The sequence below is a fragment of the Nyctereutes procyonoides genome, unplaced genomic scaffold, assembly GCF_905146905.1.
Source record: "Nyctereutes procyonoides isolate TBG_1078 unplaced genomic scaffold, NYPRO_anot_genome, whole genome shotgun sequence".
NCBI lineage: Eukaryota > Metazoa > Chordata > Mammalia > Carnivora > Canidae > Nyctereutes > Nyctereutes procyonoides.
The window spans coordinates 13,084,939-13,111,239 of record NW_026575117.1 but is presented as its reverse complement, the minus strand read 5'-3'; the positions used below and the strand labels follow the sequence as shown (position 1 = coordinate 13,111,239).

Below are 26,301 nucleotides of genomic sequence, written 5' to 3'. Positions count from 1 at the left end.
GAGGGTGAGTGTGTATATGTATGTGTGTTTAAGTTCTACAAGCTGTGAAATATTTATTGGGCACCAGTTCTTATTAGAACAGCTTCATTAAGATTTGGGGGTGGGGCAGAGGGAGAAGGAGAGAATCTTAAGCAGGCCCTACACCCGGTCCAGAGCCCCATGCAGGGTTCCATAATAGAACCTGAGATCAGGACCTGAGCCAAAATCAAGAGGCAGATGCTTAACTGACTGAGCCACCCAGGTGCCCTAGGACAGCTTCAATAAAATTTTATTTTACTGGGCAGCCTGGGTGGCTCAGTGGTTTAGCACCACCTTCAGCCCAGGGCCTGATCCTGGGGACCTGGGATCGAGTCCCACGTCAGGCTCCCTGCATTGGAGGCTGCTTCTCCTTCTGCCTGCGTCTCTGCCTCTCTCTGTGTGTGTGTCTCTCATGAATAAATAAAATCTTTTTAAAAAATTATTTTACTTATTTTTTTTTAACTTTTAAAAACATTTTATTTATTTGAGAGAGAGAGTGAGGGACAGAGCACAAGTGGGAACATAGACAGAGGGAGAAGAAGCGGACTCCCCGCTGAGCAGGGAGCCAGACTTGGGGCTTGATCACAGGCCCCTGAGATCATGACCTGATCTGAAGGCAGACGCTTAACTGACTGAGCCACCCAAGCACCTCTCATTAAGATTTTAGTGAAAGTTTTATACAAGCATTGTATCTGATTTGAGTAAGAAAAAAAAAATATTTTTAAAAAGAGATGTTTCAGGTTTTTGTTCTTTTTTTTGTTGTTTAAACTTATAATCTTCAATAAAAGAGGCACTAAGGAAGTTCCCTTTGGGGCACCTAGGTGGCTCAGGCAGTTAAACTTCTGACTCTTGATTTTCCCTCAGGTTGTGATCTCAGGGTCTGAAATCAAGCCCTCATCAGGCTCCCGGCTCAGCAGGGAGTCTGCCCCTGCCCCCGCCCCCCCATGCCCTTCCCCCTGTTCGTGTTCTTTCTCTTTCTCTAAAATAAATAAATAATCTTTAAAAAATGCCCTTTGATAAGAAGGATATTTATAAATAAATATCAGTAAATAAATTGATAGGCTGGTAAATCTGAATAAGGGATTACTTAAGTAATGGATGAAGGGTAAAACATCCTATTAAAATGATGATTAGGTAGAGGCTGTGGTTGAAAGACTCTAGGGGCTTTGTGTTGCTTAGGAACATAGATGGATTTTTTTTTTTTTTTGGACTGATAATTTTGAAATTGTATGTCATTTAATTTTGCACATAAGAAATAATAAATATATGCTACCTTAGCAGAGAAAATCCACCTGCATAGTAGATTTGTGACCACCATGACTCAGCCAAATACGTGAATCAGTACAGTGTCTCAGATTCCTGTTAGGACATTGTTAGGGTAGAGAAGAGGAGGTCGCCGAAGAACTGACTCTCACGCTGGGAGGGAAGAACTGAGTCCTGACTTCTCTGTAACCTTCCTCATCCTCTGCTTTCTCTGTGCTTGTACTGAGGGGTACGCATGAAGGAAAAGTAGGAAGGATTTGGGTCAAGAGTTGCAGAAAAAGAAATAGGAAGGCTCTAATACCATCTTTCCAGAGAACACATGGTAGAAACGTTTGCCCTAGATGTGCCATGGGATGCTCCAGGCTGCTGCCCCCTTCATTCCTGGGAAAGGAATCTCATGCCCATATCTGTCCCCATCCTCCTACTCTGAAGATTCTGGTGTAGCAGTTGAAGCTCTTTCTAGAGTGCTAGAAGTTAAAAAAAATGAACTTGGTGTAAGAAAACTGGTCATTGGTTTAAAGCAGCCTTCCCTCCATTCTTCAGACATCTTTATCACTGAAAAGCTCTCAGTGTTGCCCTGCTGCAAAACTTGTTCCCTCTGCTGAAACAGACACCTGAGCTGGGGTTAGTGCAGGTGGGTGGAAGTGGGGTCATTGAATCTCGACATTTCTATGTATGACACCAGAAGGCTCACGTAGAACTGAGGGTCATACAGCTTTATAGGAATCATTACTTCCGAGTTTTAGCTTTTGGTTAAATTTGTACCTTTCACAAAGAAGGGACCCAGATAGTGCATTGCTTCAGTACTGCCAGGCATGCCCTTCCTCTACCTCATTCATACTTGATTTTCTCAGTTTCCCGGCTTCACTCCCTTTTCAACTTTTCCTTGATCTTTGCCCTTCTCCCCACGTAGGCCTAAGCTAAGGATCCTCCCTCCTCGCTGATGGTATTGCAGCTCTTTCCGTGCCTGTCGCTCTGTGATGCTCTTTCTTCCCCTCTCTCGTCCTCAAGTTCACAAGCTCCTGCAGAGCAAGTGTGGTATCTCCCATCGCTCATCCGGGCCAGTTACTTGTTCTCTCAGCTGATAGCTGGCACGTGGGAGGTACTTCATTTAAATGTCATCTGTGAAGTTGCACATGCATCTCTTGCCCGGCTCTGCACAAGGAAGATTCATTTCAATCTTACTGGCACTGCTCTAAAAAACATTTTTTTTGTTGTTTGTTAATTTGTTTTGTAGTAAAATTATGCCTTTTGCTTTTCTTGTAGCACAAATGCTGTCAGTTAATAATTTTTTAAACTAATTTGTTTGAGAAGCTGACTTTTTTTAGTATTTGAAAAAACAAAAGTTCAAAGGAACTTTTTTATCTTACTGTTTCCTAAGAAACAGAGGTAAGGTCTTGAGCGGAAGAATGAAGACAGGGAATACCATCTTGTCAAAAACAAGGTGACAAATGGTCCAGGGAGGAAGTGCTATTTGGCAACCAGTCCATCTGTTTTCTAGCTCTAACGCTGTTCCTACTTACTGTGTGAATTTGGGCAGGCCATTTAATCTCTTCTGTGAGAGAGAAGGGGAAAGGAACCTGGTCAGATTAGGCCTTCAGTTTAATGTGGCTCTGAGCTCACAGTCTTATGAAGAGAACGGAGATAATCCACCGGAATTCTGAAAGGAAAGTGCTGCTGTTGGAAATAACATTTTTATTTTATTTATTGACAGAGAGCACAGGCAGGGGGACCGGTGGGCAGAGGGAGAAGGTAAATCAGGCTCCCCTCTGAGCTCTATCCCAGGACCCTGGGATCATGACTTGAGCCGAAGGCAGATGCTTCACCAACTGAGCCACCTAGGCACCCTAGAAATAAAAAATTTTTGAAAGGTTTTAAAAGGAGCTATATTAGTTCCAGGGCAACATAACTTTATGCACCATGGGGGTGATTAATTGATGTTCGGGCACATTTAATAGCATTTTCTAAAATCCAGTCACATGTCCTGGACAGGCGAAGCACAGGGCGGGCCTCGGCATTTGGGCATTTTCACACATAACTTGAAAAGTTTACTTTTTCTCTGTACGTGTTTTTTGGGACTTCTTAAAAAAAAATTGTCCTATCGTTCTGCACCTGAAGCCCTGGCCCCTTGGCGGCTAGAGCTCCTTCTCGATCTGCAAACCTGGTTAGAAAGCGGGAGGAAATGGGGCCTCCAAGTGCAAAATCACGAACACCTCTCTCCTCCTCCACCGGAGAACATATGAAAAAAAAATTGACAATATAATCCGCCCTCCCCACCCCCTTTTTTTTTCTTGGTGGCTTGGCCAAATAAAATTATGTAAGTCTTTAAAAAATATATATATACACACACACACACACACACACACACATATACACACGTACGTACACCATGGCGTGTATGTATGTAAATAAAGTAATTTTCTAAACCCTATTTAGTTATTAGTGGATTCTTTTTTTAACTTCCTTAAGTAATCTCCACACCCGGTATGGGGCTCCAACTCATGTGCCGAGATTAAGAGGCATGTGCTTTACTGATTTAAGCAGCCAGGCACCCCTAGTGAGTTTTGTTTTGTTTTTCTTTGTTTAAAAGAGTCAGATTTTGAGGAAATTGAGCAGGAAATATAAATGATAATATCTAACATCTAATAATAATCTTCATCAGGTTCAAGATGTTGTTCCTATAACAAGTTACGACACTGCTGGCTCATTCCTTCTACTGGGCTGTAACAATGGATCAATATATTACATAGGTAAGTTTACAGATGATTACCCTGGTCCTATTTAATATGATTTTTAAAAAATAATACCTTTTTTAGTTTTAAATAGATACACTATTTTAACATTATTTAAAATTTTAATTTTTTTAGATATGCAGAAGTTTCCTTTGCGAATGAAGGACAATGATCTTCTTGTAACTGAGCTTTATCACGATCCTTCCAATGATGCCATCACTGCGCTCAGTGTTTACCTCACACCCAAAACAAGTTAGTACACGGCAAACTTCTTACAAGTTCTTGATCTGTTTTTGGGAATATATATTTATTTATTGGCTTATTATGCTAAAACTAACCCAGTCCTTTTTTTCGGAGAACTGCAGTTGGAAGGATATCATCTCTTAGTCTAAAGTTTATATTTGTGTTGAAGTCAAACGTGACCCATAAACGAGCATAAGTTGAGATGGGAAATTAGAACTTTTCCTCTTCTGAATTATATTTAAATTATTAAAATAATGATCTGCACACTCACCTTCCTATTTATTGTAGCTGACATTGTTTTGAAATTAGAAGCTTTTATTTTTTTAAACAGAAGTGAGGAAGCTCTTAGACTGCTAGTCTCTGTTGGAAATTGCCTTATTTCTTTGGAAAACTTATAATTTGTTGTAGAAAAGGACATTTTATTTGAGGGTTTACTATCTGTAGCTTTCATTCTTTCAGAGGCCATTGCAATGAAATTAATTAACAAGCTTGTTCTGTAAATTAAGAATTTTTATATTTTTTATATTCTACATTGAAAGATAAAACATAAGTGTAGAATTTAAAGTTTATCTATTATGAAAAGAGTTACAGTTACAATACTAACATGTGTCCAGTAATATTAATAAATCTGAATGTGTTTTATAGAGCATCATCATTTTATTGAACTCATGAAGGAAATCATTTTCATTGTGAAATAAATATTGTAATGTATGCAGATGATTTTGATTAAAATTACAGTGGGATTTCAACTATATTGTGCTAAGATGAGTCCCTAAACTACTTTCTTTGTTGATAGTCTTATATGTTGTCATTGGCTGCTTTTGTGCAACAGTTGACAGTGTGGAATGGGAAGTTTGAAATATTTCCCATCTAGCCTTTTACAAAAGGTTTGCTGACCTCTGCTCTAGAATGAGGTGTGCTGCTTTTTTCGATCTAGTTAAAAAGAAAGGAAAGAACTTCTTTTGCAGTGGCAGGGGGAGGATAGAGTCCCTTTTTAAGTCATGAGAAGTGGTTCCTGTGGTACTGCTCTTTGTCTGTTGAGTCAGGTATCTTCAGGTGAATCAGGAAGAACAACGATTAAAACTAAAAGGTTCTTATCTATGAACCTTCTTAAGTATATGGGTCACTGACCTCCACTCTTTCTTTAAATATGTGGTGGAATATGGACACTTGGGTTTTTTTGTCAAAAAAAAAAAAAGTCACAGGTGAACTTGACACAATGAGCTGTACATAATAGAAGAGACACCGTATGATGTAGGCAATGTAATGGGTATATTTGTTTCAGAGCTAAGTATTTTGAATCTGTTAAATGGTATGTGCCTAATTATTGAAGAAAGAATCAGTTATATAGCAAAAGTAAAAGTGAAACACATGGTCATCCTAGGCTAAAAATGATATGGAATATTGCTCTATGTTAGGCGAGTGGCATTCTTAGCATGGCAGATTTACTGATTATTTAAACATTTATTGACCTGCCATGTCTCAGGTACCCTGTAAGGTGATATAAATAAAAAGATGGTTGTGATTCAGTCTCTGTCAATAACGAGTAGAGAGAGACTTGGAAATCGAGGAGTGGGGTTGTAGTTGCTGTGATAGAGCCTAACAGACAGCCTAGGTCTATCTGGGAGGGAGGCGTGGGAAATGATTTGTAATGGAAATAATGACTTTAGTACAGCGTCTGTGCCAGCCTGGATTTGGGGCTCATAAAAGCACTGAATCCAGCTCTACTGCTTTTATCACAGGGCAGCTTTTTTTTTTTTTTTTTTTTTTGTCATCCTCTAATATGCCCCCTCTCAACTTCTGACTTCGTGTAGGTGTCTCTGGTAACTGGATTGAGATTGCCTATGGTACGAGCTCTGGAGCAGTGCGAGTGATCGTGCAGCACCCCGAGACCGTGGGATCAGGCCCGCAGCTTTTTCAGACTTTCACAGTTCACCGAAGTCCTGTTACAAAAATCATGCTGTCCGAGAAGCACCTTGTATCAGGTAAAGCACTGGTGACGAGGTCTGCCTCCTGTAAAACCTTGTTGCCCTGTGTGTAATTTTCTAGACTCCTACAAATGGAAAGAATGTAAAAGCACTGCTTTATAAACAGAAAAACATACTAAATGAAATGGTAGAAAAGTTGAATACCTGAAGAGATGTTGTCTTTTAAGAATTTTTTAAAAAATTTTGCCTGGTTGTAATTACAGGAATCTAGGCAAGAGTTGACCGTATCTTTTATTTACTCTCTGTTCTAGCATTTTGTTCTCATGGTATATTTTAAAATACTTACCATAATCGTATTGAGGTTTAGGAAAGTTTGCCAAGTATGAATTTAATATAAGTTGTTTGGTCGTGTTGTCTTAAGGTTTATTAAAGTTGTAGATTTATGTGTGTATTTGTTGTCTCATCATTTTCTAAAAATACTAAAAACTAGTAGAATGTATAAAAAGATTATTTGAAGAAAATTACATTTTCATGATTTTTTTGTTCCTTAGTCATTAGATTTTTTTTTTTAAAATGTCGATACTAATTAAATACTTAGATGACACAGATTTTTAAGCTCAATGAGTATGACACACAGAGTATGATGGTCACACAGTAAAATTCCATTGATAAGATTCATTATCTGAAGATTTCTAAAAGGCTTTAATTTTATTTTGAGTCAGGTGTATCAGTAGAGCTTGCTTTTACATTAAATCTTTTGTAGATCAGTTCCTGCCTAACTTAAACTTTTTATAAGTTTTATTTTCATCTGTCAAGTTTGTTTATATGAAGACTATTCTATATTAAAAGGTGATGCACCTTTCACTAATTTCCAGTCTGAGTGAACACTAAATGGAACCATGGATGGGTGGGTGTGCTTTTATTGGTATCTGATTGTTTTGAGTATAAAGTCAGATTGTTCTGAGGATAATTATGCCGCCCCTCTCCCCCGAAACAGTCTGTCTCCTCTTTGGTTTTCATAAAGCACTTCACCTCCTTCACTGAGGAGTCTTTGTCCCATTCTTGCTGGTTCCTCCTCTTTTGCCTGGGTACTAAGGGTAGGGTTCCTCAGAGCTCTTTCCTTGATTCTCCATTCTTCCTTGTCTATAGTTTTCCTGGCAACTTGACTATTACCATCTACATGCCAGTGACTCCCAGACTTTTCTGCACAGAAAAAAGTCACAGACCATTCACAGAGTTCCAAACTTGAATATCTAGTGTCTGTCTCTGGTTGTGTAGACGTGTCAAAATTAACCTGGATAAAGAGTCCTTTTGATATTTCCCTCGGAAGCCATGGTAGTCCACAATATCACCATCTGCTCATTTCCTCAAGCTGAAGACCTAGAACCACCCGTGGTTCCTCCCTTTCTCTCCTCCCGACCAGTGTGTAATCTATCAGTAAGTCCTTTTAGCTTTGCGTCAAAGTATGTCCCAAATCTGATGCTCGGTATCCATTACCGGCATACCTGGGAGCTTCTGTCATTTCTCCCTGAGATCACTGAGCTCAGTTTTTTGGCCTCCTCCTCTCTTGCCTCTCTGTGGTACAGAGAGCCAGAAATACCTTTTAAAAATGTAAACCGTATCCAGTTCCCAATGGCTTCCTGATGAATGCAGGTCACTTAACTAATAGGATTCTTCCTGCTATGGTCTTGTCTTCTTGTCAAGCCTCTTTTCCTCCCTACCCTTCCTGTCACTTTCCTTAGGCTCACAACACCCTAATCCTTTGGCTTTTTCATTTCTTAAAATTGCCTCAGAACTTTTGCACCACTTCCTTTCATTTGCCTGTGTTTTCCCTAGATATTTGTTTGGCTGCAGTCTTGTCATTCAGGTCCCATTTCCAGTACCTTCTCATGAGGCGATCCCGGCTTGATTGGCGAAACATCTGTACAGGCCACTTTCTCTGTCATCCTCTTGACTTGTTTTCTTCATAGACTTAACACTGGGTCATTTTGCTTTGTTTGCTTGGGTATCATCTGTCTCTCTCTTCTAGAATGTGAGTTTTATAATAGCAGAAGCTGTTTTAACTCTGTTCTCAACACATACCATACTTCTTGACACATAAAAGATGCAGAATAAAATGTAAAATGAGGTAATTTGATCCCGTGAGAAAATAAGACTGTTTTGCAAGGTTATTGTGATGTTTATTTTTTTATTTTTTCTTATTGTGACATTTAAATGACCATACTTAAACTCAGTAGTAATTGTTATCATTTTGATGGTGATGATGTAATTGCAGGAGGAGGTACCAGAGAACTGTTAAAATCTGCATTTTAACATCAAATATTTCAAGAAAAGTGTCCAGTATTTTATGTATACTCAGTTACGTTGTCCTGCCACCTGCTGGACATCAATGTATATGTACATTCTTTCTCTGATAGTGTTAGTTTTCAGGTCTTAAATAAAAACTTTAATGATTAATTTTAACAACATAGCCATAATTGCCTATTGAATCACCCAAAAGTGTTTACGGTATTTTCTTTTTATTTTTTTAAAGTATTTTTCTGAATCCTAGTAAGCTTAATAGTGAAATTAGGAAATTATTTTCCATGAAGCTGATTAAACAGCCAAGAACTAACTGTCTCCTTTTTCACCAGAAAGTGGCATCCTGAGACATGGGAATTTTATTACATAAGTAACACTTGTATACTTTGAATTTTTATTGCTGTTTGTCAAAATTAAATTTCTAAAGTTTTGTTTAAAATTTGCAACTCTGGCATTTTGCCCAGTAGGAAAGGTGTGTATATAGGAAAGTGTGGATACTTCCCTAGTACTTACTGGTGAGATCATAGCTCATTGCGGATAATAACACATGCTCTAGAATCCAAATAAATTGTACTTTTCCATTAAAAAGGACACTTTTTTATTAAAGCGTGTCACAAAAGTACATTTTTTTTTTGCATTAATATCAGTTGCTGGTTTAAATTTTTTAAAGTTGTAGCTACTTAGATCAGAAAACAGCAGAAGTCAGGTACTTGTTAGATATCTCAACATGTATCCTCTTAATGTTACCTACATGAAAAAAAGCTAGACTCTCTTATACAAAAAATAGTTTCTTAAATGCAGACTCTCTTATCTAAAAATAGTCCTTAATTTTTCTTACTATGAGTGGGCAATACAAGCTTTTTGACAAGTGTAATTTATATCAGTAAATGTTCAGGAACTCATGATCTAGCTTGTTTAATATTTAACATAAGCAGAAGCAGTTGTGATATTGGAAAAAAAAAAACCTAGGCAATTCATTTACTATGTAGTTTAGCCACAGAACAGAATAATATTCAGCATCTTTTCTCTTGCACACACTTTTTTTAAAAACCCTTTTTTACATCTATACAGGCTACTTTTATAAGGACCCATAGATTTTAAACTGTGTTCTGTTCTCATTTCTGTTGGCCAAGTACAGATTAAGTATCATTTTAGGATAAATATGTCATTTGCCACTCAAAATATGCTATGATCTATTTAATATAGATCACAGTATAAAAAGTTAAAATGTGTTTATAAAAGTGATTTTGTTGGTGTTTTTATAATGTATATTTAACAACTTTTTTGTTCTCTTTCCTAGTGTGTGCAGATAATAATCACGTCCGGACATGGACAGTAACACGATTCAGAGGAATGATCTCTACTCAGCCAGGTTCTACTCCTTTAGCATCATTCAAGATATTGTCTCTGGAGGAAACAGAAAGTCATGGAAGCTATTCCTCTGGAAATGACATAGGTGGGTTAGATAATTTGGGGCATTTTCTTTTCTTTCTTTTTTAAGATTTTATTTATTTATTCATAAAAGACACATAGAGGCAGAGACACAGACTGAGGGAGTAGCAGGCTCCCTGTAGGAAGCCTGATGCAGGACTTGATCTCAGGATCCCAAGATCACACCCTGAGCCAAAGGCAAATGCTCAACCACTGAGCCATCCAGGCATTTGGGGGCATTTTCAAATACTTTGTGGGCAATGCAGAAGTAGTATGTTAACTATGGCAGAAACCTAAAGATGAGTTTCAAATATAAATTATTCAACTTAATTTTGAAACTCATTTAAAACAAATTTAATGTGTTGCTTACTTAGTTCTATAAATTTACAAATTATGGCAATTTTTGTTTAAAAGTTGAGAGCAAAGCTTTCATCTGTTTATCATTTCCTTATTTAAATAATGTCTCCAAAAGCTAACCACTTTTTTTTTGTTTTTTATTAAAAGCCACGATAGCTATGCACATTTGAAACTTGAAGGTTTTTTTCTTTTATTGCTAATAATCTGAAAATAAAATTTGAAGCTAGGAAAGAGCTGATGGTGTTATGCGCTAGCAGTTGTTTTGATGGTGTTGTAAGGGCTTTCAGGAAATGATATAGCACATCTCCGTCGATATGCTCTGATTTCAGCAGAAGTATACAAAATTGGTTTGATTTGTCCCTCAGTATACCATATGACACATGCATATGGATGCTCACACATATGCTCAGTCTTCACAGAGACCGATCATTTTCCCCAGGGACCCTTTTGGAAGAATCTCTACCATAGGGATCCCTGGGTGGCGCAGTGGTTTGGCGCCTGCCTTTGGCCCGGGGTGCAATCCTGGAGACCTGGGATCGAGTCCCACATCGGGCTCCCGGTGCATGGAGCCTGCTTCTCCCTCTGCCTGTGTCTCTGCCTCTCTCTCTTTCTCTCTCTGTGACTATCATAAAAAAATAAAAATTAAAAAAAAAAAAGAATCTCTACCATATATACATTGTATCTCACTGTACTTTTAATAGTTCTACAGGGCCTGCCTGTTCATTGACCCTTGTGCCTTTCTGATCCCTTTTTTAATAAGCAGAAATTATAGCACTGATGGAGAAAAGGGAGTACATGAGAGTTGTTAGAATTGTTTTATGTGAAACATGTAAATGTATGTCCATCCAGAATATGCTCCCACAGTAATAGATTTCAAAATAGTTAATCTTTAAACAATACAAGCTACTTAAAAGAAAAAGAAACACATTCAGTTTTGTTGATTTTAACAATTGCTCTGTGATTCGGTTTTCTTTTCTTTCTTTTCTTTCTTTTCTTTTCTCTTTTCTCTTTTCTTTTCTTCTTTCTCTTTCTTTCTTTCTTTCTTTCTTTCTTTCTTTCTTTCTTTCTTTCTTTCTTTCTTTGATTTTATTTATTCATGAGAGACACAGAGCAGAGACACAGGCAGAGGGGGAAGTAGGTTCTCTACAGGGAGTCTGATGCAGGACTTCATTCCAGGACCCCGGGGTCCCCACTTCAGCCAAAGGTAGACGCTCAACTGCTGAGCCACCCAGGTGCCCTGTGACCCAGTTTTCTATGTGACATAGGCACTGGAAGTTTAGTTTTATCTCATCAGTGAATTATTTTCCTGATTTATTGGGATACAATTGACATATTACATTGCAGAGGTTTAAGGTGTAGCATCAACAGTATTGTATTGAGTGCCTTTGCTCCAAGCATTAGAAATCTTAAAAAAACAATAAAAATTAAAAAAAAATTCAGTGAACCTCAAGTTACAGTGTAGTGACGACTGGGAATAAAAAGTAAACAGTTGCAAGGGGCAAGGCACCCAGGGGAGGTAGTGCTAGTCTCCATGCTAGGTATTGTAGCATACCGTCTCATTTATTCTTGACAATTTTATGAAGTATATTATCCCCACTTAACATTGACAGAAACTGGCACTTACTAGAAGTCTTATATGTTTGAACTAAGATTTGAACTGAAACATGTAGGTATAGAATGTTTTAGGATTGGGACATTGCTGGCAGAGAAAACAACATGCTGGAAGGAAAGAGGCCCAGAGAACCTGGCAAGTTTAGAAAATGTCAAGATCATTAGTTACTGGTGTGTGGGTAAGGATAGTAGGACATGAGACTGGGAGGAAGGGCAGGAGTCAGATCATGGAAGGTCAGATCAGAGAGGACATGTTTGGAAACAGCCCTGTAAATTACAACAGCCTTGTAAAATATTTGAAAGACAGCGGGGAGATTTTTTTTTCTCCTTTTATAGTTCTCTTTAAAAAAAAATATTTTAAGAGGTAGACATTCAGGTTATTGGAATAGAATAGAAAGTCCAGTTTCAGAGGCTGCTGTGGGTGGTTTCTAGATTGCAGTGGCCAGTCGAGTAACAAATACTAGAGGCAGTCATGAAAGGAAGAAATAATGGAGCTAATTAGAAGGCAAGAGGTTGAGAGGCCATCTTTCTTCTTTGTTAGGATTTTATTTATTTACTTGAGAGAGAGAGGGAGAAGCAGACCCCCATCTGAGCGGGGAACCCAATGTGGAGCTTGATCCCAGGACTCCAGGATCATTTCTTGAGCTGAAGGCAGATGCTTAACCAACTGAGCTGCCCAAGCATCCCACCATCTTTCTGATTCTCTCCTCCCCTCTTCACCATTGAAGATAGCAAACACCTGAGAACATTTTGTGTTCTGAATGAAAGGAGCCAATTTGGGGAGAGGAGTTGGGGAACCTTTAAGTGGGAGGGAGGTGTGGATAATTAACTGAGGTATGAAGAGTAAAGTTACATGAGAATCTCACATGAAGGTAAAGATTGAAAAGAGAAGAGTTCCAGAGCCTTCATTCTTAGTTATTTTATTCATCACTATTTTGACTTTGGTTACGGGTTATTTATTAAATGAGGACTATCATTTCATCTCAATAGAATCAGACTTCAGAAAATTGTCCAGTAACTGAGCAACTGCATAGCTTAGAGGGGAGCCAGACATTTTGGGTGAGAACTCCAGTTCCATTAGGTAGGACCTGTGAGATCTTTGGTTAACTAATCTCTTGATGCCTTACTTTTCTCATCTGTAAAATGAAGATAATAATAGTGTATCCCTTATGTGGTTATCATGATGATTAAAATGAGTTACCTGCAAAGCATTTACTGTGGCACATGGTAAGCATAATATGGGTATTTGCTAGCTAATCAAGATGTTCCATTTATTAATGAGGTATGATTCATATAAGGTAAAATTATATCATATATCACATACTATTTGTGAATAATGAGTTGGCATTTTAGCTAATGAGTGTGATAATGAGAATTACTAGAATTTTTAAGTTTTATATGAAACACTTTTTTTTTTTTAAGATTTTTTATTTATTTATTCATAGAGACAGAGAGAGAGAGGGCAGAGACACAGGCAGAGGGGGAAGCAGGCTCCACGCACGGAGCCTGACATGGGACTTGATCCTGGGTCTCCAGGATCACGTCCTGGGCTGAAGACGGCGTTAAACTGCTGTACCACCGGGGCTGCCCGAAACACTTTTTTTTAGATTCAGAATCTTTCTGAAACATGAGCTATTTACCTGCCTTGCCAAGTACAATCACGTAAAAATAATTGAATCTTTCTTTTTAGATTGAAAACTTTGCAGGATGCAATAGGCTTCTGATTAAGTAAATTCTGTGTAATGAAGTTGCACTTTATTTCTTTGAGATTTTGCATTTGGCTTTGCAAAAAAAGTAAAATCCATACATAAAGTAATTTTATTTATATATCCTTTTTCTGAAGTTACAAGAAACTGAGCACGTTCTCAAAGATACTACATGTAGAGCCTATATTTTAACAAGCCTCATTCTAGTACTGTCTTGTAGTCTTATGCAAATTAATGCCTTCAGCTTTGACAGCCTTAGTGCATAAAATATAACTTGAAATATTACGTATTTCTTTTAGAAATGTTTAATGCAAGTTGGAGTACTTGGAGTACTGCATTTTGTGTCTGACTTGGACATGGAATACACAATGCCACATATTGATAGGCGTGAAACCCCCCCCCTTTGGTATTGATATTAACGTCCATTTTGTTCAGTGAAACCAACTGAATTTCAGTTAAGTTCTTTTGACATTGTCTGTTTTCTGACCAAGGGCCTTTCGGAGAGCGAGATGATCAACAGGTGTTTATCCAGAAAGTTGTTCCCATCACCAACAAACTGTTCGTAAGACTCTCATCTACTGGGAAAAGGTAAAACTACTACTATAGAGGTATTATATTCAGAAGCAACTTTTGTCTTAAAAAACCTATTGAATGATTTGGCGTATTGATATAAGTACTACCAGAAACAAATTGTTGGAGAAAGAAATCTAGTCCTTACCTTGTGATCATTTTAACTTAAAATCAAGGCAGTCTATTTAGTGCTTATATTCTAGGATTTATTTAAGATTTTCACTGATGCTGTGGACAGTTAAGAAGGACCAGGATAGAGCAAGAGCCCATGAATTTGATGGCAGACAGCTGAACTAAATTCTAACTTTGGCACTTGCTCTTACTAGCTATGTAAATTCACTTGTTACTTTGTTTCCCTGAGCCCCAGTTTCTTTATAAAATAAGGTTCATCTGCCTTGGCAGGATGTCAAAAGATAAAATGAGTTAAAAACCTGAAATATCTTGTGTAGTCCCTGACACTAACAGATGCACTAACAGATGCACAATAGAAGCTAGTTTCCCCCTTCCTGTTCCATTTGAGTGAAATTTTAATTCTTTTTAGTTATTACATATAGCTTCAAACAGATTGAGCTATACACTTCTTTTCTTTAAAAACATAGGATTTTTTGCATGCCAAACAGGTGAAAATGGTAGAATTCCTAAGAGAAGTCATTAAGGAGGTTATGGGTTTTCATATTAATGTGACTAACACTGCTGATACTGTTCAGCATATGGTCTTTAATTTAATATTTTAATTAATAATCTCTTGGAGATATATTTTCTTTCCAACAAAGTCCATTGCAGTAGTCATCAGGAATTGTAAAATGAACGGATTCCAGAAAATGATTTTTATGTACTTAACTATCTTTAAAGATAACTAAAAAGATAACTAAAAAAAGTTTTAGTTTTTTTTTTTAAAGAAAATGTACTAGAAGCCTGTAATGTAGTTAGAAGTTAAATTATTACCTTGAGAAATGTTAAAATCTTTGTGATTTGTTGTGTTCTCTGCATATTCAGTGAAGGTGGGTGCCAAACATTTATTAAAACTGCTGCATAACATCCTATAATGATGTAGTATTTCATATCCTTGTTCAATTCTAGTGTCTTCCTTTTCTGTTAAAGATTTATTTACTTATTTTAGAGAAAGAGAGTGCAAGCAGGAGGGGGAGGGCAGAGGGAGAGGGAGAGAGACCTGAGCTGACTCCACACTGAGTGTGAAGCATGATGAAGAGGCTCAATCTCACGGCCCGGAGACCTGAGCCTAAAACCAAGAGTCTTAAACCCAGGCGCCCCTCTTCTGTAACTTTATATAGTAGCAGTGTGTTCTGATCAGTTATGACCTCTGTATAACAAAACAGATTTTGTAATATTTTCATTTACAAATCCAGAGGAAACGTTTATGAAAATGAGAAATTGCTTTATAGAATTAAATAGGAAATCAACCCTTTATGAAGCTGATGTGAAGCAGAGCTTTTGTTTAAAGACAGGTCAGATTGTTAATAGTGAGAAGTTAAATGAACAGGTTTCTTTGAAAGTGGGCAGCAGCGGGGACGCCTGGGTGGCTTAGCGGTTGAGTGGCTGCCTTTACCTCAGGGCGTGATCCTGGGTCCAGGGATCAGGTCCCATGTCGGGCTCCCTGCAAGGAGCCTGCTTCTCCCTCTGCCTGTGTCTCTGCCTCTCTCTCTCTCTCTCTGTGTGTGTGTGTGTGTGTGTCTCTCATGAATAAATAAATACATAAATCTTTAAAAAAAAAAAAAGTGGCCAGGGAAAAAACTTTGTTAGCATTTTAAAGGAAGAAGTAATTCTAAGGAATCTAGCCCTTGGGAAAAACAAAAAGTGGAATCATGTTTGTTGTCAAGCACATAGATGTATATTGTTTTATTTTACTTTATCTTAAGTGTAAGTCATCTAAAGGAACCTTAGTGCTTAAGACAAAAGGACAGATTTTTTAACCTGAATATAATACCTATAAAAACAGTTAATAGTAAACTTTATACTCAGTGGTGAAATATTGAAAACGTTTCTCTTAGATTGAGAATGAGAATGAGACGTCTCATTCTCAATCTAAGAGAAACGTTTTCAATATCATTGTATGTAGGCGTATGTATGTATCACCTCTATCACTGTATGTAGGCGTCTAGTAATTAACCCTCGCCTATCATTTTTTTGCCCTGCTTGCTAGGAAGCTCAGCTATGCTTCATACTCTAGTTTTATGTTTCTCATATTGAGAAGGATTTTCCCTTCCTCCTTTATTTTTTGACCTTGCATTTGCCTGGTACTAATTGTTCTTAATTTTTTTTAATAAGCCCCCTCGTTTTGAAGTAGTCTGGGATAAATAATTCAATCAAATACAATTTAGTTAACTCTTACTTGACTTTGGCAGATCATTTGCTGACATTATTTCTTGGTTTCCTAATTTGTCAAGTGTGGATAATAATTGCTCTTTCTCAGGTTCTTTTATCCTTTATGAAAATCAATGAAATAACCCTAAAAATGCTTTGAAAAAGTTAAGAATATTATCCTAATGGAGGTTGCTACTTAGACTTCTCCATACAGCTTTCTTTTTCTTTTTTTTTTTTTCTGGTTTCAGACTTAAAATTTGCACATAAATTTTAAATGACTTCTCAAGATCTTTTCTAGTTTCTTTCTTTCTTCTTTCTTTCTTTCTTTCTTTCTTTCTTTCTTTCTTTCTTCTTTCTTTCTTTCTTTCTTTCTTTCTGCCTTTTTAGTTTTGTAACTTTCTTTTAAAGAATTATTCAATTCCCATTAAGGTTCTTTCTGTTTTTCTTTTAAGGTTGACTTAAATTATTTGCATTATTTCAGTTATTTAAATGCATTGTTTTATAAGAGCCTGTGTTCTACATTCAAAGAAATAAGGCTTGAATTTTATTTTTGTCAACCTGCCTTGAGCTTTTTAGATGTTTTACATATATGGAATACTCATAAGTAAGTAAGTAATTTCAAAAATCTGAATTATAAAGTGTTATTTGTTCCCCATGGTTTACAACTATATGATATCTTTTGCAGAATCTGTGAGATCCAGGCTGTTGACTGTACAACAATATCCTCATTTACAGTGAGAGAATGTGAGGGGTCCAGTAGGATGGGCTCCCGGCCAAGGCGCTACTTGTTCACAGGCCATACAAATGGCAGCATTCAGATGTGGGATCTGACCACTGCTATGGATATGGTTAACAAAAGTGAAGATAAGGGTAGGTTCCATGTGGAAAGTTGTTTGTCACAGGGTAAGCTTTTGACATAAGTGATGGTAATTAGTGTGTGTTTTCCTAAGATGTAGGTGGTCCAACTGAAGAAGAGCTGCTCAAGTTACTGGATCAGTGTGATCTGAGCACATCTCGCTGTGCTACTCCTAACATCAGTCCAGCGACTTCTGTGGTTCAACACAGCCGTCTCCGTGAATCAAATTCTAGGTAGGTTAAAGAGTTGTATATTGCCTCATAAGTTCAGTTGATTGCTTTTTGGGAGATTGGCTAAGATGTAATCACAGAGGTGTTGAAAGCCATGTTGTTCAAGGTACAGTCCTAATTCAGACTTTATGTTGATACTCAGTTTTCTAAAAATTTTTTTCTAATTTCTCATCTACAAGCATATCTGATAGAAAAATATTTTTCCCTTTAACTTCGTGAATCACTGCCAATCTGGATGCCTATTATGTGATCAAGAGTTTATTCAAAGGAAATTAGAAAAACCACATGTCACCTTGGATTGTATATGGAACTTTTTTGTTCCTGTTGCCTTAGGGACATATTAATTAAAGGGATTACATCATCTGACTAATCTTATATTTAGTTATTCTACACTTTTAATATAGTAGCATAGTATATCTTCTAGTTAGAGCACATTTTAAAAAACCAAAATTTGGGATGCCTGAGTGGCTCAGTGGTTGAGCGTCTGCCTTCAGCTCAGGGCGTGATCCTGGGGTCCCGGGATCGAGTCCCACATTGGGCTTCTTGCATGGAGCCTGCTTCTCCTTCTGCCTGTATATCTGGCCCTCTCTCTGTGTGTCTCTCATGAATAAATAAATAAAATCTTAAAAAAAAAAAAAAGCCAAAATTTGAACTAAAGACCATGTATTAAGTTCTATCAGTTCTTCCTTGGTTTTAAAGAGTTTCTCCTCCCTAGCTTTTATCAACTATTCAGAAATCCAGCTAGACTGAATATATGTATGATGTATTATTTGCTTTGGTAATTTGATACACAAATACACACCTGCACACACACTAGTATATACCATAGAGAGTACTTAAGTAAATTTTTACATATAGAAATAAGGATATGTCACTCTGCATGTAATCAAATAATGTCTCTTCATTGGTCATTAATGAGATGTGCCCCTGAAAAATCCCAGGAAGAAATCTGAATTATAATTTTTAAAAACTGTATTTCAGCCTCCAGCTCCAGCACCATGAAGCCACCCACGAAGCAGCGACATACGGTTCCATGAGGCCTTACAGAGAGAGTCCTTTATTAGCAAGAGCGAGGAGAACTGAGAGCTTTCACAGTTACAGGGACTTCCAAACTGGTAATGTGAACAGAAATGTAGAAAGAGCTGTCCCTGAAAATGGTAACTCTGGGCCAATACAAGCAGAAGTAAAGCGGGCAACAGGGGACTGTAATGTATCAGAGAGAAAGTCTCCTGGAACGGAAATGAAAAGTTTGAGAGAATCAGATGGTGGATTGGAAGTGCATAAAATAGCTGAAGGTCTAGAATCCAAGAAAAGGTCCTCAGAAGAAGAAAATGAAAATAAAGCGGAGTTGCGGAAGAAAGGGGGATTTGAAGGAGGAGGATTCCTGGGAAGAAAGAAAGTTCCCTACCTGGTGTCATCACCGAGTACTTCTGACGGAGGGACGGACTCACCCGGTACTGCATCCCCATCTCCTACGAAGACCACTCCATCTCCTCGGCATAAAAAAAGCGATTCTTCAGGTCAAGAGTACAGTTTGTGAAAACTCACCAAGATAATAAATAATTGTTTGTTAATCTAGATGAAAGTTTATAACTTTACTGGATTTCAGTACATTAGCTTTTACACCAAAACTTTACAAATTTAAACTGGAGTTCATTGAGTCTCTTTTTAACAGAATTGCCTGGAGTAAGGAGAGAAAATAATTATATCTCTTTTGACCTTTTGGAAAGTTTTTGTTTCTGGTTTTTTTTTTTTTTTTTTACAAGTGCATTTAACAGATCATTTGTAAAGCAAGAGTCCATTTCAGTGTTTAGCTACTCTGGATTTTGGAAGCAAAGTACCAAGTCTTAATAAGATGAGCGTCTTTAAAGGCATAGGGACCAACAGATTGTGTTCCTAATCTTGGTTATGCTTGAGATTTGTCTCGCATTGTTATGTTAAGTGAATCACATTAAATCTCTTTGGATAGTCTCCCAACACTTCTTATGATTGCCACGTGTTTACCAGGTAATTTAATGAGGTGCTATGTTTGTGAAAAAATATCATCTAATTCAAAAACACTATTGATGTTGAACAGCAGATTACACTGTGTAGTAGGCAGTCCCTTTGGTGTTTTTTTCAAATCGTCGGTCATTTTCTGATTCTCATCCTTGGAGTTCTTAAATCTTAGCAAGTGTCACCAACATTAAATACTCAAAGTCCATTTAAACTTTCTTTAAAGTTGGAGTAATTGTCTGTGTTTGAACAGATGAAATAAAAATAATAATCAAGGCTAGAGCTTTGAGTGTCCAGAAGGAAAATTGTACTAATTGTCTGTCTTGTTTTATTTAGGGGCCACCATGCCCCCCCCCCCACCCGCTGCCGTTAATAACGAAGATCATTAAGTCTGAATGTGGCCATTTTGTTAAGTTTTTGAGACTGCAGTTCTCAACTTTTGGTTAAAGGTTTTGGCTGCTGTACAAATGTCATTTTAAGATATAGTTCGAATTGTGACAACAAACATTTTTTGTACTTTATTTTCATTGGAATCATTTTCAAGTTTCTGCAAATAGGACAACTGTAAATTTAAAGCATTAAGCATTTATTGGTGGATAATGTATATATTCCCCTTCCAAGAAATGTGAGTGCAATTGAAATAAATTCTTTAAAAGTTTACTATATTGCTAGTGGTTTCACCACACTTCTCTTGTATTTATTTATCAATTAAGTCTAATAAAAATGATTAATACTCTGTGTTCTCGGTTAAAGAGTAGTTATGCTGTTTGAAGTACACCTGCAGGAGTTGGTTCGTGTCTTCTTTCCGAGGTAAGAAGTGGGGAGGGCGGAGAGAGCGGAACATGCATGAAGGCTGCCTTACATGGTCACTAGGGGAAGCGTCAGGTACAACATCACTGCCATATTACTAAGGATTTGCCATCCTCTCCAGCCTTCTTTCTCATCATCACAGTCGTAAAAGGTGGGTGGGCAAGTAAGAAAATGAACAAAAAAGTTGAATTTACCCAGCCTGTTCCAAAAGTGAAAGGCCATGGCTGAGGGAGGGGCTGGGGGAGACTATTCTATAGTAAAATCCCCATAGAAAGGCAACCCACTCGAGCACGGGTTGCAGGATACCACGAGTCCGATCTTTTTTCTCTCACAAGAGTCTGAACCTGGATGCTGTGGCAGGGGTTTGAGGCTACTCTGGCACTTTGTAACCTTGAGCAATTATCCCTGCTAGGCCTACGCATTTTCCTAACACCTACCTCATTCGGGTTTTTGTGACCGAAAGAAAAAACTTGAGCTGAGTCCATATACTTCGTGTTTGATGACGAACGAGAACAGAATTCTAATTCTCGTGATGAGTTTTTCAACTAATTCTGTACTTCTTAAGTCCTCAGAAGTACTGTCCTGCCAGTTGGGGGGGTACTGTTACCCTCATTTCCGAGATGAGATCACTGAGAAGTAAGGTAGCCACAAGGCTTCGTCAGCTACCAAGCCAACTTTTGAAGCCATGTCGGCCCGTTTCAACTGTGTCCTAGTTCCTGGCCTTCTCATCTAGACGGATAACCTCGCAATCACCTCAGGTTGTGTGTGCACACGACACGCCCAGGCCTCCCTCCAGACCTGCTGAATCCGAATCTGGTGGGTGGGACTCCCCCTCTGAAAAAAAGCACCACAGTTGACTAACGTACATCCGATAGTTGAGAGAGTACCGCGAACATCCTGTGTTCTTCAATGGGCTCCCCTTCATCATCATGAGCTGTTAGTGTTTCAGAAATCAAACTTGGTTTATTTGTTTTAAGATTTTATTTATTCGTGAGAGACACAGACAGGCAGAGACACAGGCAGAGGGAGAAGCAGGCTCCAGGCAGGGAGCCCGACGTGGGACTCGATCCCGGGTCTCCAGGATCAGGCCCTGGGCCAAAGGCAGATGCTAAACCGCTGAGCCACCCAGGGATCCCCCAAACTTTGTTTACATTGAAAAATGAAGCAAACTGTCCTGAGATGAATTTACATATCTGTGCATTGGAAATAAACTACTCATAGGTGACATAATTAAGTTCTTATCACTGAATTATTCCATCCGGCCTATGTTTTATTTACAGGTTGTTCAAGTTGAATTATGTCGATGCCAACATGATTTTTAGATCAGCATGAGGTACACTGACAAATTCAAATTGAGGTTTTCCATTTAGTGGAAATGACAACAGATCATGTCTAAGGACAGTTTTTGACAGAGCTTACAGACACATCGCTGCGCACTCTTACCAGACAGCTAACATCAGGAATAGTAGTTCCGAAGCCGAGAATGTGGCTCCTGCAAGTGGTAAGACCTGTGTCAGGAGACTTAGAACCAGTTGGAAGCGATTCGTAGAGAACTGCTCGCCGTTTGCTCCGTACAGGAGAAGTGGTGCCAGGAGGACAGTCCCTGGGCACAGCCTATGGCTCCAGCCCACGAGTTCTTCTACGTTGTTTTCCATCCCTGGCTCTCGACACTGGAGCACACCGATGCCCAGCCGTGTGGCAGGCAATTGACTCAATCTCTAGGGACGAGTCTACGCTTAAATGAGGCTTGGCACACAATACCACTTAAAATAACAAAATCCTGGGCTTCTCTGAAATACATAAAAGTAAGGTTAAGAGTGTTGCAGGGGGCAGTGTCCTCGGTGGGAGCCATCCAGGCTTTTTTGTCCAGTTATGGGATCGAAATGTAAATGATGCAGCTGAACGAGCTCATAACTAAAGGTCTAAATCGATTAAGTGGAGAATGATTTAATATCAGATCCTCCCAGTTCTCTATTTGTGTTAAGTTTACAAGCCGTGATAAAGGTATCTAATTTTTCAAAATGAGGAAGACCTCAATCTCCTAAATCCACCTGTGACTAGCAACTCGTATTTGCAGAAGAGTACACCAAGGATAAAGATGCACCTTTATGACTGGAAAAGACCACGTTTTCCCTCTATACCTCAGGCAGCTCGTGTGAATCAGAAACTCAGCCTTGGTGAAGGCTCACTTGCGCCAGCTTTCAATGACCACTAGACCCAGGATCAACAAATGGAATTAAAACCAGTAAAAATTAGCCAATCCTGTGTTTCCATCTCAGAAAGTATAAAACTTTTGGCGAGGAAAAAAAAAAAAGTCTTAAAATTTGTACATCCACTGCCCAGCGTGCGCAGTTATTTCAGATTTGTTTGCCTATTGTAGTTCCAACAAGGGAGCAGAACTTCTGTTTAATACTGGTCTGTGCTTTTGACACTAAGAGTTGGCAAGTTTTGTCGGGAGTCCATCGATCTGAGGAGCTGAGGAGCTGTTCTTCCACAGATTTGGTTAGAGTCCCCGTAACCCCGAAGCCCACAATCTGACTTGTGTTGAACCAGAAGAACCAGAATAAGGTTATTCCTTTTTTTTTTTTTTTTTTTTACAAATTTTTGCCAGTTCAGCTTTGGGGGAATCTACGTCCCTTTGGATTAACTCACAAAATCCTTCCGAACAATGTAGGAGACCTATAGATACAAAACAGCTTTCTGGAGTCATTCAGTAGACCTTTAAGAATAAGGAAGACAGGTGGTTGTTGTTGTTGTTGTTATATTGTTTTCCATGAAGAACAAATACCTTTGGTTTTATGTTGATGACTTGGGGAAAAAAAATCTCCCTTGCTGTGGGACTTTCACCAACGACTAATCCAAATAGAGCAGGTGACAGAAATGGAAATTGGGACTATGGGATTTCATCTGCGCGTAGTGACCCTGGGGCTACCACAGTGAGTTCTCGAAAATGAAGGGATACAGCACAGAGTCCTAGACACATAGGACACACGTGGGTGTGCTTATGAGCATCTTGTGTTTACATGGAAATGGTCACTTACAGGGCTTCAAAACTGGAAGGAACACAAGAAGTTTCCTTTTTAAATTCCACAAAGGCTAATGAAATAATGCAAATAGAACAATGGTTTCCCAGTGGAAGACGCTAATTGAAGATGCTGGTCGGTATTACTGGGTATTCAGCCAATTGACAGAGTTTTATGGAAAGTACTGGAGCTTCAACACCGTGTAAAATACGTGGGAAATAGCTCTTTAGCCCTTTTCAGAAGATTCATAAATGCAAGAACAAGGTCTGTCAAAAGTTTGGTGGAAACTTTTTTTTTTTCAATTAAGGTCGGTAAATATTTATCCCTAAACATTGTCATTAAATTGAAATTTTTGTCCAGTGTGTCTCACCCAGTTTTTTTTTCCCCCTAACAGATTCATCTTGGCCTGAAACTAGGATTTTATTTTGTAGCTATGACCGTTAGAATTATTCTTGCAGGATCGTGTCACTGAATGGGAATAAGGGGCCAAAGGAGCAGTAGTGACATCCTCTCAGAAAAAAAAAAAAAAAAAAAAACAAAACTGCTGTTTTTAAACTAGTAACTACCCTTACTTGTAACAACTGTGGGCCAATTTCCAAGTGTCCCTAATTATTCATTTAACCAATGGAGTCACTGTTTGAGCCAAGTGAAAATTATATGCTTATGGAGCTTCCACAAAACAAGTATTTTCATACTGTGAGCACCCCTTATTTCAGACCACCAGAAAAGCACAGGCCTCTGAAAAGGAAGAACAATTTCAAAAACAATCCTTGTTTTTTTTTTTTTTTTTTTTTTTTTTAAGGATTACAGAAAAAAAAAAAAAAAAAGCAATGGCTTTTCAGCATATGCCGTGTGTCAGTCAGTGACAACCCGAGAGGGAGGGAGTACGCAGCAGGCACTTCAGCTGCATGTCTTGCAAGGTTCCTTCTTTCACAGGTGGGTGTCGGTGAACGTGGTGTGCTCCTTAGTCACAGAGCTGAAACCCTTGATGGCATTCATCAGGTCCTCTTCATCCACATACTGAAAGAGAAGCCGATCGTCATTGGTTAGGACGTTCACTGTCAGTAGTGTTTGCCACTGATTGACAGTTCTGTCAATTCAATCTAAAAAGTGCTCAGAAAGTACTTCGTTGAGGCTAATACCTGACGCTCAGTACTAAGCCGTGGCCTGACACTGCCCTTGTCTTAAGTTTGCCTTGTGGATAGGATCCCGTCACATGCACACATGAACCGTGGGCTGATCCAAAATGTCACTGGAGTGTTACTGCGTGCCGTACCTTAACCTTTATAAGCCTCAGTTTTCTCATCTGTAAAGCGGGGAGATTATGTTTTTTATATTTTATTTTATATTTGTGTGTTTTATCTTAAGTATCTGAGCGCAGATACTTAAGAGTTAGTTCAAAGCGCAAGCAGGAGACATGGAATGCATGCTGCTGTGCTCCGCTGCTTCCCACTCTCTTACTGCGTCTTGTGTTTATTGAATAGGGCTAGTAATATCACGTATAACGTTATAATGAGCAGATGGTTTTCCAAGCATTGGCAACGTCAAAAGCCTTCACTTAATTGCCCTGCACGTTGGCTATTTGCTCTCAAAAGCAAGCAAAGTTGGCCGTAGAGTTTAACAGTGAAGACTGGGGGCTCTGTAATCAAATGATGGTTTCAAGATCCCAATTCCATCGAAAAATTTCTGTGTATCCTCCGGTAAGGACACACATGCATCTAAGCCCTCGATGTGTAACGTTGTCTCCTATCAACTTGCCATTGTGCGTGTCAAAGACGATCAATTAACAACCCCTTATGTTTCAACCTGATATAATTATTCCTGCCATTTAGAAACTTCGGATCTGGAATGGAATCGTGGAATTCCACAGCCATCACAGTATCAAGCAGGCCCACAGTTTCAAAATGAATATTTTTCATTGTAATTGGGACCTGAAGCCAGGAAAGCTGCTTTATTACTTCCCATTAGTTAGGAGTCTTCATGGAAGTCCTTGACTTTTTAGAGAAGGAGAAGTGAGAACTGAGATGAGTGGAAGAGTCCCAAGCCTCCGAGGAGTGAGCGCGAGGGCTAGGTTCTTAGTTGGCTACCTCTACGAGCTCGCTGCCTCAGAGGAGTGGTTCTCCGGTAGACGTCTCTAGGTAGTCGGCATAATGCAGAAGTTTGATGGTTGGTAGAAATGCTAGGATTTTGTCCATTTCAGCCTCTAAGGACTTAAATAAATATTACATAATGAGGTTAACTTTCAAAAAGTCGGTTATCTGTATGACTGGACTGAAATTATGAAAGGTGAAGTTCATAAACAGCAATATCTTTATCAGAATTTTCTAAGATTTTTGGAACAGAACCATGGAGCCTATTAAAAGAACTATTATTTCTCCTCTAACCACCAACCAGAAGGGAAAAGGTGTTGTTTTTGTTTGTTTTTTGTTTTTGTTTTTTTTTTTTTTAGTTTTCTTTTTTTCTTTTAGGCCAATTCCAGTGTTCCCAGTCACCTTCTGCCTGTGTGTCTCTTCACTTACTCATAAATTCGTTTTCTGAGCATCTGTCGTACGCTCAAAGAATGAGACAAAGCTTCTACCCCCAGTTGATCAAACAATTTGTAGTAATACTAGTAAAGTAGGTCATTACAAAATACGTGGGCAAATGGTCAGAGTGCTGGAGGTGCTGTGAGGCAGCATCAAAGAAGTACAGAAAGCTCCACGTCATCTTTTCATCAGTATTCTGGAAGGTTGATCAAAGGCTCTGGAGAAGGAGGGGCTCTAGGGTGGCTCAGCTAGTTAAGCCTCAGACTTGATTTTGGCTCAGGTCATGTTCTCAGGGTCATAGATTGAGCCCCACTTTGGGCTCTGGGCTCAGTGGGGAATCTGCTGGAGATTCTCTCTCTCCCTCTTCTCCTCCCTCCACT

At 38.6% G+C, this 26,301-nt stretch overlaps 2 protein-coding genes across 5 annotated transcripts in view; one reads left to right on the top strand and one right to left on the bottom strand.

Annotated features, from left to right (window-relative positions):
* Nucleotides 1–20,228, top strand: part of KCTD3 (potassium channel tetramerization domain containing 3) — a 54,699-nt gene extending 34,471 nt beyond the window's left edge. For 2 of the 4 annotated variants that reach the window (XM_055334053.1, XM_055334051.1), the window contains exons 11-18: nt 3,944–4,031; nt 4,149–4,265; nt 6,071–6,241; nt 9,786–9,941; nt 14,082–14,178; nt 17,168–17,352; nt 17,439–17,571; nt 18,550–20,228. In XM_055334053.1, the coding sequence (XP_055190028.1) occupies nt 3,944–4,031; nt 4,149–4,265; nt 6,071–6,241; nt 9,786–9,941; nt 14,082–14,178; nt 17,168–17,352; nt 17,439–17,571; nt 18,550–19,108 (1,506 nt within the window). In that variant the 3' untranslated portion in view covers nt 19,109–20,228. Of the gene's footprint in view, nt 1–3,943; nt 4,032–4,148; nt 4,266–6,070; nt 6,242–9,785; nt 9,942–14,081; nt 14,179–17,167; nt 17,353–17,432; nt 17,572–18,549 lie in introns of all 4 variants that reach the window. The other 2 variants (XM_055334052.1, XM_055334049.1) reach the window with 1 other exon arrangement.
* Nucleotides 20,229–24,249: 4,021 nt separating this feature from the next.
* USH2A (usherin) overlaps nt 24,250–26,301 on the bottom strand; it is a 686,930-nt gene continuing 684,878 nt past the window's right edge. The window contains exon 71 of the mRNA XM_055333895.1: nt 24,250–24,416. Coding sequence (XP_055189870.1) covers nt 24,327–24,416 — 90 coding nt within the window. The 3' untranslated portion in view covers nt 24,250–24,326. The remainder of the gene's footprint in view (nt 24,417–26,301) is intronic.